Source organism: Schistocerca gregaria, unplaced genomic scaffold, assembly GCF_023897955.1.
Source record: "Schistocerca gregaria isolate iqSchGreg1 unplaced genomic scaffold, iqSchGreg1.2 ptg000634l, whole genome shotgun sequence".
Classification (NCBI taxonomy): domain Eukaryota; kingdom Metazoa; phylum Arthropoda; class Insecta; order Orthoptera; family Acrididae; genus Schistocerca; species Schistocerca gregaria.
In genome coordinates, this window is record NW_026062020.1 from 931,308 (window position 1) to 945,874 (window position 14,567).

The following is a 14,567-nucleotide window of genomic DNA, read 5'->3' on the forward strand; positions in this document are numbered from 1 at the left end:
GCCTCTTCATCTCTGGTGAAAAATGATGGAGCCATGTTTCATCACCTGTCACAATTCTTCCAAGAAATTCATCTCCACCATTCTCGTACTGTTCCAAAAGTTCGCTGCATACCGTTTTTCTTGTTTCCTTGTGAGCCACTGTCAACATCCTGGGAACCCACCTGGCACAAACCTTTATTAACGCCAACACTTTCAGTATTCTGTGAACACTTTCTTCCCCTATACCAACACAGCGTGACAATTCGTTCACTGTGATGCATCTGTCAGCAGTCACCAGTTCATTAACTCTCTGCACATTGTCTGGATTGTGTGCAGTATGAGGCCTGTCGCTGTACAGGACAATCCTCAATACTGCCGTGCCCGCTTTCACTACGTAACCTGCTTGCCCACTGACTAACTGTACTGCGATCGACAGCAACATCTCCATACACCTTTTTCAACCTCTTGTGGATGTTTCCCATTGTCTCGTTTTCACAGCACAGAAATTCTATGACAGCACGTTGCTCCTGACGCACGTTAAGTGTAGCAACCATCTTTAAGACATGTTGTGATGGCGCCACTCACAGGAACAGGTTGTACTAAGTTTGAAAACAAGCGGGAAAGATTTATCTACGCACTGTAAAACTTTCACATACAAAATGAAAACTATTTTTACAAAAATAGTGTACATTTCTTTTGGAGTGACCCTCGTATATTTTTCGGACCATAAGGTGCAGCACTAAGACGATAAGACGCACCCTCAGTTTTGTTATGAAAATTTGCAAATACAAGTATTTTTCGATTTTCTTTTCATTCGTCATGTAGGGGCGACTTGATGGTCTCATCGTTCATTATTTTTTCCCTTATTACCGCATTAAGACTGCTTTGTACTGGTTTTTACGGGGATGAGGAATGCAAATTTGCTTGAAGTTTCATACCCTCCTAGCCTCATACAGGGGTAGCAACTGAAGTTCTCTAATCTTTTATGGCCCGAAAAATGAGGTATTAAATTTGAAAACGAACATATAACTCACCGATTTTTTTTCCATCCATGCTCTTCTCATTGAAATCAAGCACAAAGTTCGTTATAATTTATTGCCACACATTAGTTTTCAGCACTGTTGCTATAGCCATCGATTTTGACATCCCAAATAGCAAGACGACTTTCTACTTCACTTATAAAATCTTCCTTGTTCATCAAATCTAAACCCATGGCTACAATGTCTACAGTATAATGTACAATGAATGTTTCGCGTCGCTGTCTCAGAAATGACTGCCTGTCTATTGGAAAATCTGCAGCACAATCTGATCTGTGTCCCAACGCGAATATTCGAATTGAAACTAATGCATGTCAGGCAGTGACTGCTGTGAACACACTGACCTCTGACGAATGGTGTGGGTGAGTCACTGCTGCGTCACAGTGGATCGTTGAGGCAGTGTAGTGTCCAGTGTAAACGCTCCAGTTCGAACGAATGTATCTTATCGGTGACCGTCGCCAGTGTCCCAGTGTGAAATGGGCTTAATACTTGTTTATTGCTTATTTTTACTAGCTTCTGCCTGCAGCTTCTTTCGCCTAGTATGGACCAACATTAAAAATTATCCCATGTGCTCCTTTTATCGGTTTGAAAATATCCTATGTTCTACCCAGGTCTAATTATTGGTGTGCAAAATGTCATCCACACCCAGCCAGTCGTTTTGTGTGAAAGCGTAACAAGCAAACATTTTCACATTTATAATATTATTATTAGGAAGTACAGTTAATATTATCTGCTGTTACAAAAAGTTTATTTCTTAATTGGGTTTGCCTTACGCCATTCAGTGGGCAATTAAGGAGCTAATGAAGTAGTTTTGCACCTATACAGTATTTAGTTTAGTTTAAATAGGGTCCCAAATTCATTTTTGCCCTGGGGTCCTTGGTTACATAACTACACCACTGTTCATATTGTGTAATATTCAGTTGGAGCACAGGCTCTAACAGAAGTCCACAGCCATGCTGGGCTCCAAAGAAAAATAGCCGTATAACCCTTTTATGTGTCACAGAACTGTCCACATACAACACCAAGGCCTGCACTCAGCAAATTCCGCACCTCACCAGGCACTGTGCCACCTCACACTTTCAAGCGGTGTGGTCTCAGCGCGGTCGTCACTAGGAAGCATAACAAAGAAGATGGAGAGACTGTAAAATTCTTGTCAAATAATTGTTGTGTAAGCTCCTAGATGCTCCATTGGATCATTCACACCCGCTCTTCGCTCGACTTCCTGACAATAATACGACTCCAGCTTGGGTCACACTGGTATATAATGCAAATGAATAGCTTCAGATGTTGAAAAAATGAAGAAATGACGATCAGGGTAGGGATGGGTTTTGATCGCGCTCGAGAAACGCGCGAGGCGAAGGCAATTTCTCGAGAATGTCTCGGGTACACTCGAGAAGTTGACAGTGCTGCATTCTGAGAAATTGCGCAAACCTTCAGTACACGAAGCACTGAGCCCGCAGCGGTCATACCACCGTTGTTAATGTGTACTGTAGTATTAGTATACGTCCCATAAGACAAAAATCATAGAATTGTTTAAAACAAAGCACAGAATTCGCATGAAACAGAAGCTTTAGTCTTACAAAATTAATTACCTTGTACATTCTGCATACATACATACATACTTGAACGTAACAGATAAGTGCTATAGCATTTTATACACAGAAACTGCGTACATGCGTTTACTTACTGAAGAAAGAAAGGAAACTAAAATTGTTCAGCAGAAGCCATTTTTACATCCCATTGCTGCACTGCCGTCGACTTTTGTTTAGATGATTTTATTAATCAAGTGGCCTTTTAGTCGGCTTCTTTGTGTATAAGTAGTCCTGTTCCCAGTGAAAGAGTATTTTCGGAAACAGAAGTTGCAGGTATCGCAAGATTTTTGTTTTTTTGCCACGACAGCTAGACCTGGGTAAATGTTTTCATTTTTTTCCCAGTAGTGTAAAGAATTATCTGTGCGTTGTAGGTACAGTTATTCCAAATATCGTACCTCCAGGTCATTGCTTTTCATTAGATTTTTATTGGAAACCTCTTCATCAAAAGAAGCCCAAAAGGAACTGCTCGCGTTTTGTACAAAATTGTACTCGTGGCTAGTATCGTTAGCATCCGAATGAGTAGGTCGCACGGTCTCTACCACGTTTGTGCACTCTGCAATTAGGCTTGCAACGGCATGTTTTGAATGAATCGAATTCGTAAATGGTAACGTTTTGAATCTTGGGTCGAGAACTGTGGCAACGGCATGTACTTTGTTTCTATTAATCCTAGCCGGGCGATTGGTGAGTTGTGCAGATGTTGCAGTAGATCTTGCACTGTCGTGGTAGCCCACTTCTCATTGCATACGGTCAGGATTAGCTGTCTGATTATTGGAGCAGCTTTCGAAAGAGGTATAGTTTTCAGTTGAGATTTCACTTGCTAGCACTTCAAATGGCTCCAGTACACATGAACATTCACTCAAAATTCGCCACTCGTCAGCTGTGAGGTTCTCTACACCTGGATACAAAGATGATAAACAGGCTGCAATGCATTCCTTTTCTCCACTTCAGGTAGCGTATAAAACGTACTGTTCCATCGGGTGTCGGTGTCCTGCATCAATGTATGAACAATTTTTTACATCAGATGCTGGATCTCATGGAGTTTGTCATTAGCACTGCAAGTGTGTGTGATACAGGGTGTTACAAGAAGGTACGGCCAAACTTTCAGGAAACATTCCTGACACACAAAGAACAGACGTTATGTGGACAAGTGTCCGGAAACGCTTAATTTCCATGTTAGACATCATTTTAGTTTCGTCAGTATGTACTGTACTTCCACGATTCACCGCCAGTTGGCCCAATTGAAGGAAGGTAATGTTGACTTCGGTGCCTTTACAAGTACGACACAACGTGTGGTTCTTGCACGATGGAGCTCCTGCACGTTTCAGTCGAAGTGTTCGTACGCTTCTCAACAACAGATTCGGTGACCGATAGATTGGTAGATACGGAGCAATTCCATGGCCTCCACGCTCTCTTGACCTCAACCCTGTTGACTTTCATTTGTGGAGGCATTTGAAAACTCTTGTCTACGCAAACCCGGTACCAAATGTAGAGACTCTTCGTGCCCGTATTGTGGACGGCTGTGATACAATACGCCAGTCTCCAGGGCTGCATCAGCTCATCAGGGATTCCATGCGACGGAGGGAGGATGCATGTATCCTCGCTAACGGAGGACATTTTGAACATTTCCTGTACCAAAGTGTTTCAAGTGACGCTGGTACATTCTACTGCTGTGTTTCCATTCCATGATTAAAGTGATTTGAAGAAAAGTAATAAAATGAGCTCTAACATGGAAACTAAGCGTTTCCGGACTCATGTCCTCATAACATTTTCTTTCTTTGTGTGTGAGGAATGTTTCCTGAAAGTTTGGCCGCACCTTTTTGTAACACCCTGTATATGTTGCCACTGAATAAGTTGTACGGCTGCCGTCATGTTACTGACGTTGTCAGTTGTGATGGCCGGCCGAGATGGCCTAGCGGTTTCGGGCGCTACAGCCTGGAACCGCGCGATCGCTACGGTCAAAGGTTCGAATCCTGCCTCTGGCATGGATGTGTGTGATGTTTTTAGTTTAGTTTGGTTTATGTAGTTCGAAGTTCTAGGGGACTGATGACCTCAGATATTAAGTCCTATAGTGCCCAGAGCCATTTGAACCATTTTTGAACCAGTTGTGATGCTTACAACTTGGTTTTAAAATTTCCATTTTGAAATTACATTATCTTACGCCTTACTAATATTTAGCGCTGTATGCTTTTCCGGGAAACGTAATGTCTCGATAGCTGAAGTTTTCAGGCACTAATTAGTGTTAATGAAATGACTAGTTACAGCAATATATACCCCAGTACTGAGAGGTTCTAATATCGGTCGTTAAAGAAACCCAAGTAGAGTCTTCCACGGCCACGTTTACAGCCTCTTTCTGTTTGTGAAAATCGCCCACAATCATGAGGCGCAAATTTTTTTCGATTTTGTATCGAGTATTGTGGGTCCAACAGTGAAACAAAACGTCGAAAACCAGTGTCCTCGACGATTGAAAATCGTCTGTTATGGTCACTAGTGCTTCATCCAGCTATTGTTGCCGTTTACTTCCCTCTATGAAGAGAAACTAAAGATTTAGATCAGTGTTCCTGCAAGGGGATACGTTAGGATCGACGACTAGTCCAATACAATTACATATCGTATCGTGCAAAAGCTAGGATACTATAGGTTTGATTTTGGGATATGTTGGATGTTATCCGAGTACGATTAAAAATCAATGTTTTTTAGCGTGACGGACCGCTTCGGACACTATCCGAACTTTTGCACGGAATTCACCTTTTGTGCCATACGCACCTGGATATTTTGTCTGCCTCGCACTATTGGAAGAATTAGCCTCTGTATCCACGGACGTCGCAGTTTTATTGCTCGATAAATTGTGCAGTTTAAGATGTCTAATCATGCCCGTTGTATTTTTGATACATTACGGAGATTTTTACGACAAATATTGCAAGTAACGTTATCTCCATCCTCCGTGAAGTATTGCCAGCACCATGATGTTCGTTTTCGAGTGTCCATATCGATTTGAATAACAACTTTACTCGAAAGAAACCTGAGACATACTAGTTACGAGTGCAGCGAGCAGGTTTGTCAATTTTCCAATCTATCACATCTGACCACAAGGAAAGATCGCTCTATTGTGCACCAAGACCAGCGAAACTCGCTCATGTGCACCTGGAATTCAAGAACACGCAATGGACTCCCTGCAACAACCTGTATCATCTTGTACCACTGGACGGCAGTTAGCAGCAACCAGAGTAGGGAATTAGAGCCCCATGCATAGGCTGCCGTAAACACCACGACAGAAAAAGATGTTTTAAAGTTGTGTTGACCATGAAGCTTGAACTGATGGTGAATAGGTCCCGCCAGCCGGTGCGGCCGAACGGTTCTAGACGCTACAGTCGAACCGCGCAACCGCTACGGTCGAATCCTGCCTCGGGCATGGGTGTGTGATGTCCTTAAGTTATGGGGCTGATGACCTCAGATGTTAAGTCCACTAGTGCTCAGAGCCCATTGAACCATTTTTGAATAGGTCCAGTTGAGTTCTGCGTAATGAATTGAGATTCTGCACTGCCCCAAATGACTATAGTCTGCGAGTGTGCCGGCAGCCTGAGGAGAGGTCCCATTTTCCAGTTATTGGAGCGACATGGCAGTGGGCAGTGCTACTCCTGGAGTCATGGTGTTGGAGAAACATCACATACACCTTCAGGTCACGGTCAGTACTGACTGAGGGAACTGACAGCACAACGATAGTGTGTAGAGAGGAGAGGCAAAACAGCCCAGAGGCAAAACAGCCCAGAGGCAAAACAGCCCAGAGGCAAAACAGCCCAGAGGCAAAACAGCCCAGAGGCAAAACAGCCCAGAGGCAAAACAGCCCAGAGGCAAAACAGCCCAGAGGCAAAACAGCCCAGAGGCAAAACAGCCCAGAGGCAAAACAGCCCAGAGGCAAAACAGCCCAGAGGCAAAACAGCCCAGAGGCAAAACAGCCCAGAGGCAAAACAGCCCAGAGGCAAAACAGCCCAGAGGCAAAACAGCCCAGAGGCAAAACAGCCCAGAGGCAAAACAGCCCAGAGGCAAAACAGCCCAGAGGCAAAACAGCCCAGAGGCAAAACAGCCCAGAGGCAAAACAGCCCAGAGGCAAAACAGCCCAGAGGCAAAACAGCCCAGAGGCAAAACAGCCCAGAGGCAAAACAGCCCAGAGGCAAAACAGCCCAGAGGCAAAACAGCCCAGAGGCAAAACAGCCCAGAGGCAAAACAGCCCAGAGGCAAAACAGCCCAGAGGCAAAACAGCCCAGAGGCAAAACAGCCCAGAGGCAAAACAGCCCAGAGGCAAAACAGCCCAGAGGCAAAACAGCCCAGAGGCAAAACAGCCCAGAGGCAAAACAGCCCAGAGGCAAAACAGCCCAGAGGCAAAACAGCCCAGAGGCAAAACAGCCCAGAGGCAAAACAGCCCAGAGGCAAAACAGCCCAGAGGCAAAACAGCCCAGAGGCAAAACAGCCCAGAGGCAAAACAGCCCAGAGGCAAAACAGCCCAGAGGCAAAACAGCCCAGAGGCAAAACAGCCCAGAGGCAAAACAGCCCAGAGGCAAAACAGCCCAGAGGCAAAACAGCCCAGAGGCAAAACAGCCCAGAGGCAAAACAGCCCAGAGGCAAAACAGCCCAGAGGCAAAACAGCCCAGAGGCAAAACAGCCCAGAGGCAAAACAGCCCAGAGGCAAAACAGCCCAGAGGCAAAACAGCCCAGAGGCAAAACAGCCCAGAGGCAAAACAGCCCAGAGGCAAAACAGCCCAGAGGCAAAACAGCCCAGAGGCAAAACAGCCCAGAGGCAAAACAGCCCAGAGGCAAAACAGCCCAGAGGCAAAACAGCCCAGAGGCAAAACAGCCCAGAGGCAAAACAGCCCAGAGGCAAAACAGCCCAGAGGCAAAACAGCCCAGAGGCAAAACAGCCCAGAGGCAAAACAGCCCAGAGGCAAAACAGCCCAGAGGCAAAACAGCCCAGAGGCAAAACAGCCCAGAGGCAAAACAGCCCAGAGGCAAAACAGCCCAGAGGCAAAACAGCCCAGAGGCAAAACAGCCCAGAGGCAAAACAGCCCAGAGGCAAAACAGCCCAGAGGCAAAACAGCCCAGAGGCAAAACAGCCCAGAGGCAAAACAGCCCAGAGGCAAAACAGCCCAGAGGCAAAACAGCCCAGAGGCAAAACAGCCCAGAGGCAAAACAGCCCAGAGGCAAAACAGCCCAGAGGCAAAACAGCCCAGAGGCAAAACAGCCCAGAGGCAAAACAGCCCAGAGGCAAAACAGCCCAGAGGCAAAACAGCCCAGAGGCAAAACAGCCCAGAGGCAAAACAGCCCAGAGGCAAAACAGCCCAGAGGCAAAACAGCCCAGAGGCAAAACAGCCCAGAGGCAAAACAGCCCAGAGGCAAAACAGCCCAGAGGCAAAACAGCCCAGAGGCAAAACAGCCCAGAGGCAAAACAGCCCAGAGGCAAAACAGCCCAGAGGCAAAACAGCCCAGAGGCAAAACAGCCCAGAGGCAAAACAGCCCAGAGGCAAAACAGCCCAGAGGCAAAACAGCCCAGAGGCAAAACAGCCCAGAGGCAAAACAGCCCAGAGGCAAAACAGCCCAGAGGCAAAACAGCCCAGAGGCAAAACAGCCCAGAGGCAAAACAGCCCAGAGGCAAAACAGCCCAGAGGCAAAACAGCCCAGAGGCAAAACAGCCCAGAGGCAAAACAGCCCAGAGGCAAAACAGCCCAGAGGCAAAACAGCCCAGAGGCAAAACAGCCCAGAGGCAAAACAGCCCAGAGGCAAAACAGCCCAGAGGCAAAACAGCCCAGAGGCAAAACAGCCCAGAGGCAAAACAGCCCAGAGGCAAAACAGCCCAGAGGCAAAACAGCCCAGAGGCAAAACAGCCCAGAGGCAAAACAGCCCAGAGGCAAAACAGCCCAGAGGCAAAACAGCCCAGAGGCAAAACAGCCCAGAGGCAAAACAGCCCAGAGGCAAAACAGCCCAGAGGCAAAACAGCCCAGAGGCAAAACAGCCCAGAGGCAAAACAGCCCAGAGGCAAAACAGCCCAGAGGCAAAACAGCCCAGAGGCAAAACAGCCCAGAGGCAAAACAGCCCAGAGGCAAAACAGCCCAGAGGCAAAACAGCCCAGAGGCAAAACAGCCCAGAGGCAAAACAGCCCAGAGGCAAAACAGCCCAGAGGCAAAACAGCCCAGAGGCAAAACAGCCCAGAGGCAAAACAGCCCAGAGGCAAAACAGCCCAGAGGCAAAACAGCCCAGAGGCAAAACAGCCCAGAGGCAAAACAGCCCAGAGGCAAAACAGCCCAGAGGCAAAACAGCCCAGAGGCAAAACAGCCCAGAGGCAAAACAGCCCAGAGGCAAAACAGCCCAGAGGCAAAACAGCCCAGAGGCAAAACAGCCCAGAGGCAAAACAGCCCAGAGGCAAAACAGCCCAGAGGCAAAACAGCCCAGAGGCAAAACAGCCCAGAGGCAAAACAGCCCAGAGGCAAAACAGCCCAGAGGCAAAACAGCCCAGAGGCAAAACAGCCCAGAGGCAAAACAGCCCAGAGGCAAAACAGCCCAGAGGCAAAACAGCCCAGAGGCAAAACAGCCCAGAGGCAAAACAGCCCAGAGGCAAAACAGCCCAGAGGCAAAACAGCCCAGAGGCAAAACAGCCCAGAGGCAAAACAGCCCAGAGGCAAAACAGCCCAGAGGCAAAACAGCCCAGAGGCAAAACAGCCCAGAGGCAAAACAGCCCAGAGGCAAAACAGCCCAGAGGCAAAACAGCCCAGAGGCAAAACAGCCCAGAGGCAAAACAGCCCAGAGGCAAAACAGCCCAGAGGCAAAACAGCCCAGAGGCAAAACAGCCCAGAGGCAAAACAGCCCAGAGGCAAAACAGCCCAGAGGCAAAACAGCCCAGAGGCAAAACAGCCCAGAGGCAAAACAGCCCAGAGGCAAAACAGCCCAGAGGCAAAACAGCCCAGAGGCAAAACAGCCCAGAGGCAAAACAGCCCAGAGGCAAAACAGCCCAGAGGCAAAACAGCCCAGAGGCAAAACAGCCCAGAGGCAAAACAGCCCAGAGGCAAAACAGCCCAGAGGCAAAACAGCCCAGAGGCAAAACAGCCCAGAGGCAAAACAGCCCAGAGGCAAAACAGCCCAGAGGCAAAACAGCCCAGAGGCAAAACAGCCCAGAGGCAAAACAGCCCAGAGGCAAAACAGCCCAGAGGCAAAACAGCCCAGAGGCAAAACAGCCCAGAGGCAAAACAGCCCAGAGGCAAAACAGCCCAGAGGCAAAACAGCCCAGAGGCAAAACAGCCCAGAGGCAAAACAGCCCAGAGGCAAAACAGCCCAGAGGCAAAACAGCCCAGAGGCAAAACAGCCCAGAGGCAAAACAGCCCAGAGGCAAAACAGCCCAGAGGCAAAACAGCCCAGAGGCAAAACAGCCCAGAGGCAAAACAGCCCAGAGGCAAAACAGCCCAGAGGCAAAACAGCCCAGAGGCAAAACAGCCCAGAGGCAAAACAGCCCAGAGGCAAAACAGCCCAGAGGCAAAACAGCCCAGAGGCAAAACAGCCCAGAGGCAAAACAGCCCAGAGGCAAAACAGCCCAGAGGCAAAACAGCCCAGAGGCAAAACAGCCCAGAGGCAAAACAGCCCAGAGGCAAAACAGCCCAGAGGCAAAACAGCCCAGAGGCAAAACAGCCCAGAGGCAAAACAGCCCAGAGGCAAAACAGCCCAGAGGCAAAACAGCCCAGAGGCAAAACAGCCCAGAGGCAAAACAGCCCAGAGGCAAAACAGCCCAGAGGCAAAACAGCCCAGAGGCAAAACAGCCCAGAGGCAAAACAGCCCAGAGGCAAAACAGCCCAGAGGCAAAACAGCCCAGAGGCAAAACAGCCCAGAGGCAAAACAGCCCAGAGGCAAAACAGCCCAGAGGCAAAACAGCCCAGAGGCAAAACAGCCCAGAGGCAAAACAGCCCAGAGGCAAAACAGCCCAGAGGCAAAACAGCCCAGAGGCAAAACAGCCCAGAGGCAAAACAGCCCAGAGGCAAAACAGCCCAGAGGCAAAACAGCCCAGAGGCAAAACAGCCCAGAGGCAAAACAGCCCAGAGGCAAAACAGCCCAGAGGCAAAACAGCCCAGAGGCAAAACAGCCCAGAGGCAAAACAGCCCAGAGGCAAAACAGCCCAGAGGCAAAACAGCCCAGAGGCAAAACAGCCCAGAGGCAAAACAGCCCAGAGGCAAAACAGCCCAGAGGCAAAACAGCCCAGAGGCAAAACAGCCCAGAGGCAAAACAGCCCAGAGGCAAAACAGCCCAGAGGCAAAACAGCCCAGAGGCAAAACAGCCCAGAGGCAAAACAGCCCAGAGGCAAAACAGCCCAGAGGCAAAACAGCCCAGAGGCAAAACAGCCCAGAGGCAAAACAGCCCAGAGGCAAAACAGCCCAGAGGCAAAACAGCCCAGAGGCAAAACAGCCCAGAGGCAAAACAGCCCAGAGGCAAAACAGCCCAGAGGCAAAACAGCCCAGAGGCAAAACAGCCCAGAGGCAAAACAGCCCAGAGGCAAAACAGCCCAGAGGCAAAACAGCCCAGAGGCAAAACAGCCCAGAGGCAAAACAGCCCAGAGGCAAAACAGCCCAGAGGCAAAACAGCCCAGAGGCAAAACAGCCCAGAGGCAAAACAGCCCAGAGGCAAAACAGCCCAGAGGCAAAACAGCCCAGAGGCAAAACAGCCCAGAGGCAAAACAGCCCAGAGGCAAAACAGCCCAGAGGCAAAACAGCCCAGAGGCAAAACAGCCCAGAGGCAAAACAGCCCAGAGGCAAAACAGCCCAGAGGCAAAACAGCCCAGAGGCAAAACAGCCCAGAGGCAAAACAGCCCAGAGGCAAAACAGCCCAGAGGCAAAACAGCCCAGAGGCAAAACAGCCCAGAGGCAAAACAGCCCAGAGGCAAAACAGCCCAGAGGCAAAACAGCCCAGAGGCAAAACAGCCCAGAGGCAAAACAGCCCAGAGGCAAAACAGCCCAGAGGCAAAACAGCCCAGAGGCAAAACAGCCCAGAGGCAAAACAGCCCAGAGGCAAAACAGCCCAGAGGCAAAACAGCCCAGAGGCAAAACAGCCCAGAGGCAAAACAGCCCAGAGGCAAAACAGCCCAGAGGCAAAACAGCCCAGAGGCAAAACAGCCCAGAGGCAAAACAGCCCAGAGGCAAAACAGCCCAGAGGCAAAACAGCCCAGAGGCAAAACAGCCCAGAGGCAAAACAGCCCAGAGGCAAAACAGCCCAGAGGCAAAACAGCCCAGAGGCAAAACAGCCCAGAGGCAAAACAGCCCAGAGGCAAAACAGCCCAGAGGCAAAACAGCCCAGAGGCAAAACAGCCCAGAGGCAAAACAGCCCAGAGGCAAAACAGCCCAGAGGCAAAACAGCCCAGAGGCAAAACAGCCCAGAGGCAAAACAGCCCAGAGGCAAAACAGCCCAGAGGCAAAACAGCCCAGAGGCAAAACAGCCCAGAGGCAAAACAGCCCAGAGGCAAAACAGCCCAGAGGCAAAACAGCCCAGAGGCAAAACAGCCCAGAGGCAAAACAGCCCAGAGGCAAAACAGCCCAGAGGCAAAACAGCCCAGAGGCAAACAGCCCAGAGGCAAAACAGCCCAGAGGCAAAACAGCCCAGAGGCAAAACAGCCCAGAGGCAAAAACAGCCCAGAGGCAAAACAGCCCAGAGGCAAAACAGCCCAGAGGCAAAACAGCCCAGAGGCAAAACAGCCCAGAGGCAAAACAGCCCAGAGGCAAAACAGCCCAGAGGCAAAACAGCCCAGCAGGCAAAACAGCCAGAGGCAAAACAGCCCAGAGGCAAAACAGCCCAGAGGCAAAACAGCCCAGAGGCAAAACAGCCCAGAGGCAAAACAGCCCAGAGGCAAAACAGCCCAGAGGCAAAACAGCCCAGAGGCAAAACAGCCCAGAGGCAAAACAGCCCAGAGGCAAAACAGCCCAGAGGCAAAACAGCCCAGAGGCAAAACAGCCCCAGAGGCAAAACAGCCCAGAGGCAAAACAGCCCAGAGGCAAAACAGCCCAGAGGCAAAACAGCCCAGAGGCAAAACAGCCCAGAAGGCAAAACAGCCCAGAGGCAAAACAGCCCAGAGGCAAAACAGCCCAGAGGCAAAAAGCCCAGAGGAAACAGCCCAGAGGCAAAACAGCCCAGAGGCAAAACAGCCCAGAGGCAAAACAGCCCAGAGGCAAAACAGCCCAGAGGCAAAACAGCCCAGAGGCAAAACAGCCCAGAGGCAAAACAGCCCAGAGGCAAAACAGCCCAGAGGCAAAACAGCCCAGAGGCAAAACAGCCCAGAGGCAAAACAGCCCAGAGGCAAAACAGCCCAGAGGCAAAACAGCCCAGAGGCAAAACAGCCCAGAGGCAAAACAGCCCAGAGGCAAAACAGCCCAGAGGCAAAACAGCCCAGAGGCAAAACAGCCCAGAGGCAAAACAGCCCAGAGGCAAAACAGCCCAGAGGCAAAACAGCCCAGAGGCAAAACAGCCCAGAGGCAAAACAGCCCAGAGGCAAAACAGCCCAGAGGCAAAACAGCCCAGAGGCAAAACAGCCCAGAGGCAAAACAGCCCAGAGGCAAAACAGCCCAGAGGCAAAACAGCCCAGAGGCAAAACAGCCCAGAGGCAAACAGCCCAGAGGCAAAACAGCCAGAGGCAAAACAGCCCAGAGGCAAAACAGCCCCAGAGGCAAAACAGCCCAGAGGCAAACAGCCCAGAGGCAAACAGCCCAGAGGCAAAACAGCCCAGAGGCAAAACAGCCCAGAGGCAAAACAGCCCAGAGGCAAAACAGCCCAGAGGCCAAACAGCCCAGAGGCAAAACAGCCCAGAGCAAAACAGCCCAGACGGCAAAACAGCCCAGAGGCAAAACAGCCCAGAGGCAAAACAGCCAGCCCAGAGCAAAACACCCAGAGCAAAACAGCCCAGAGGCAAAACAGCCCAGAGGCAAAACAGCCCAGAGGCAAAACAGCCCAGAGGCAAAACAGCCCAGGGGCAAAACAGCCCAGAGGCAAAACAGCCCAGAGGCAAAACAGCCAGAGGCAAACAGCCCAGAGGCAAAACAGCCCAGAGGCAAAACAGCCCAGAGGCAAAACAGCCCAGAGGCAAAACAGCCCAGAGGCAAAACAGCCCAGAGGCAAAACCCAAGCACAGCCCAGAGCAAAACAGCCCAGAGGCAAAACAGCCCAGAGGCAAAACAGCCCAGAGGCAAAACAGCCCAGAGGCAAAAGCCCAGAGCAAAACAGCCCAGAGGCAAAACAGCCCAGAGGCAAAACAGCCCAGAGGCAAAATAGCCCCCCCTTCCGGATCTTCGGGTGGTGACTACTCAAGAGGACATCGTTATCATGAGAAAGAAAACTGGTGTTCTAGGATCGGAGTGTGGATTGTCAACTCCCTTTATTGGGCAGGCATGTTAGAAAATGTAAAAAGGGAAATGGATAGGTTGAATTTAGATATAGTTGGTATTATTGAAGTTCGGTTGCAGGAGGATCAGGACATTCGGTCAGGTGAATACAGGGTTATAAACACAAAATCAAATAGGGGTAATGCAGGAGTAGGTTTAATAATGAACAAAAAAGTAGGACTGCGATTAAGCTACTACAAACAGCATAGTGAACGCATTATTGTGGCCAAGATAGACACAAAGCCGACGCTACCTACAGTATTACATGGTTATATGCTAACTAGCTCTGCAGATGAAATGTATGATGAGATGAAAGAAATTCAGATAGTGAAGGGAGACGGAATTTCATAGTGACTAGTGACTGGAATTCGAGAGTATGAAAAGGGAGAGAAGGAAACATAGGTGAATATGAACTGGGGGAAAGAAATGAAAGAGGAAGCCATCTGGTAGAACTTTGCACAGGGCATAACTTAATCATAGCAAAACCCTTGGTTCAGAAACATAGGAGTTTTTACACATGAAGAACCCTGAAGAGACCACACAATGCTAAGAACACGCGATCTAGTGTA

The 14,567-nt window shown here is 49.7% G+C and overlaps 1 protein-coding gene across 1 annotated transcript; it reads left to right on the plus strand.

The window, feature by feature from the left end:
- Positions 1 to 5,465: 5,465 nt before the first annotated feature.
- LOC126317528 (titin-like) lies at positions 5,466 to 13,879 on the plus strand (the record flags this gene model as incomplete). The annotated part of the gene is made up of 2 exons (XM_049993201.1): positions 5,466 to 5,554; positions 6,336 to 13,879. Coding segments are annotated over exons 1-2 (7,633 nt in total), but the record flags the coding sequence as incomplete, so codon positions are not given.
- Positions 13,880 to 14,567: the final 688 nt, after the last annotated feature.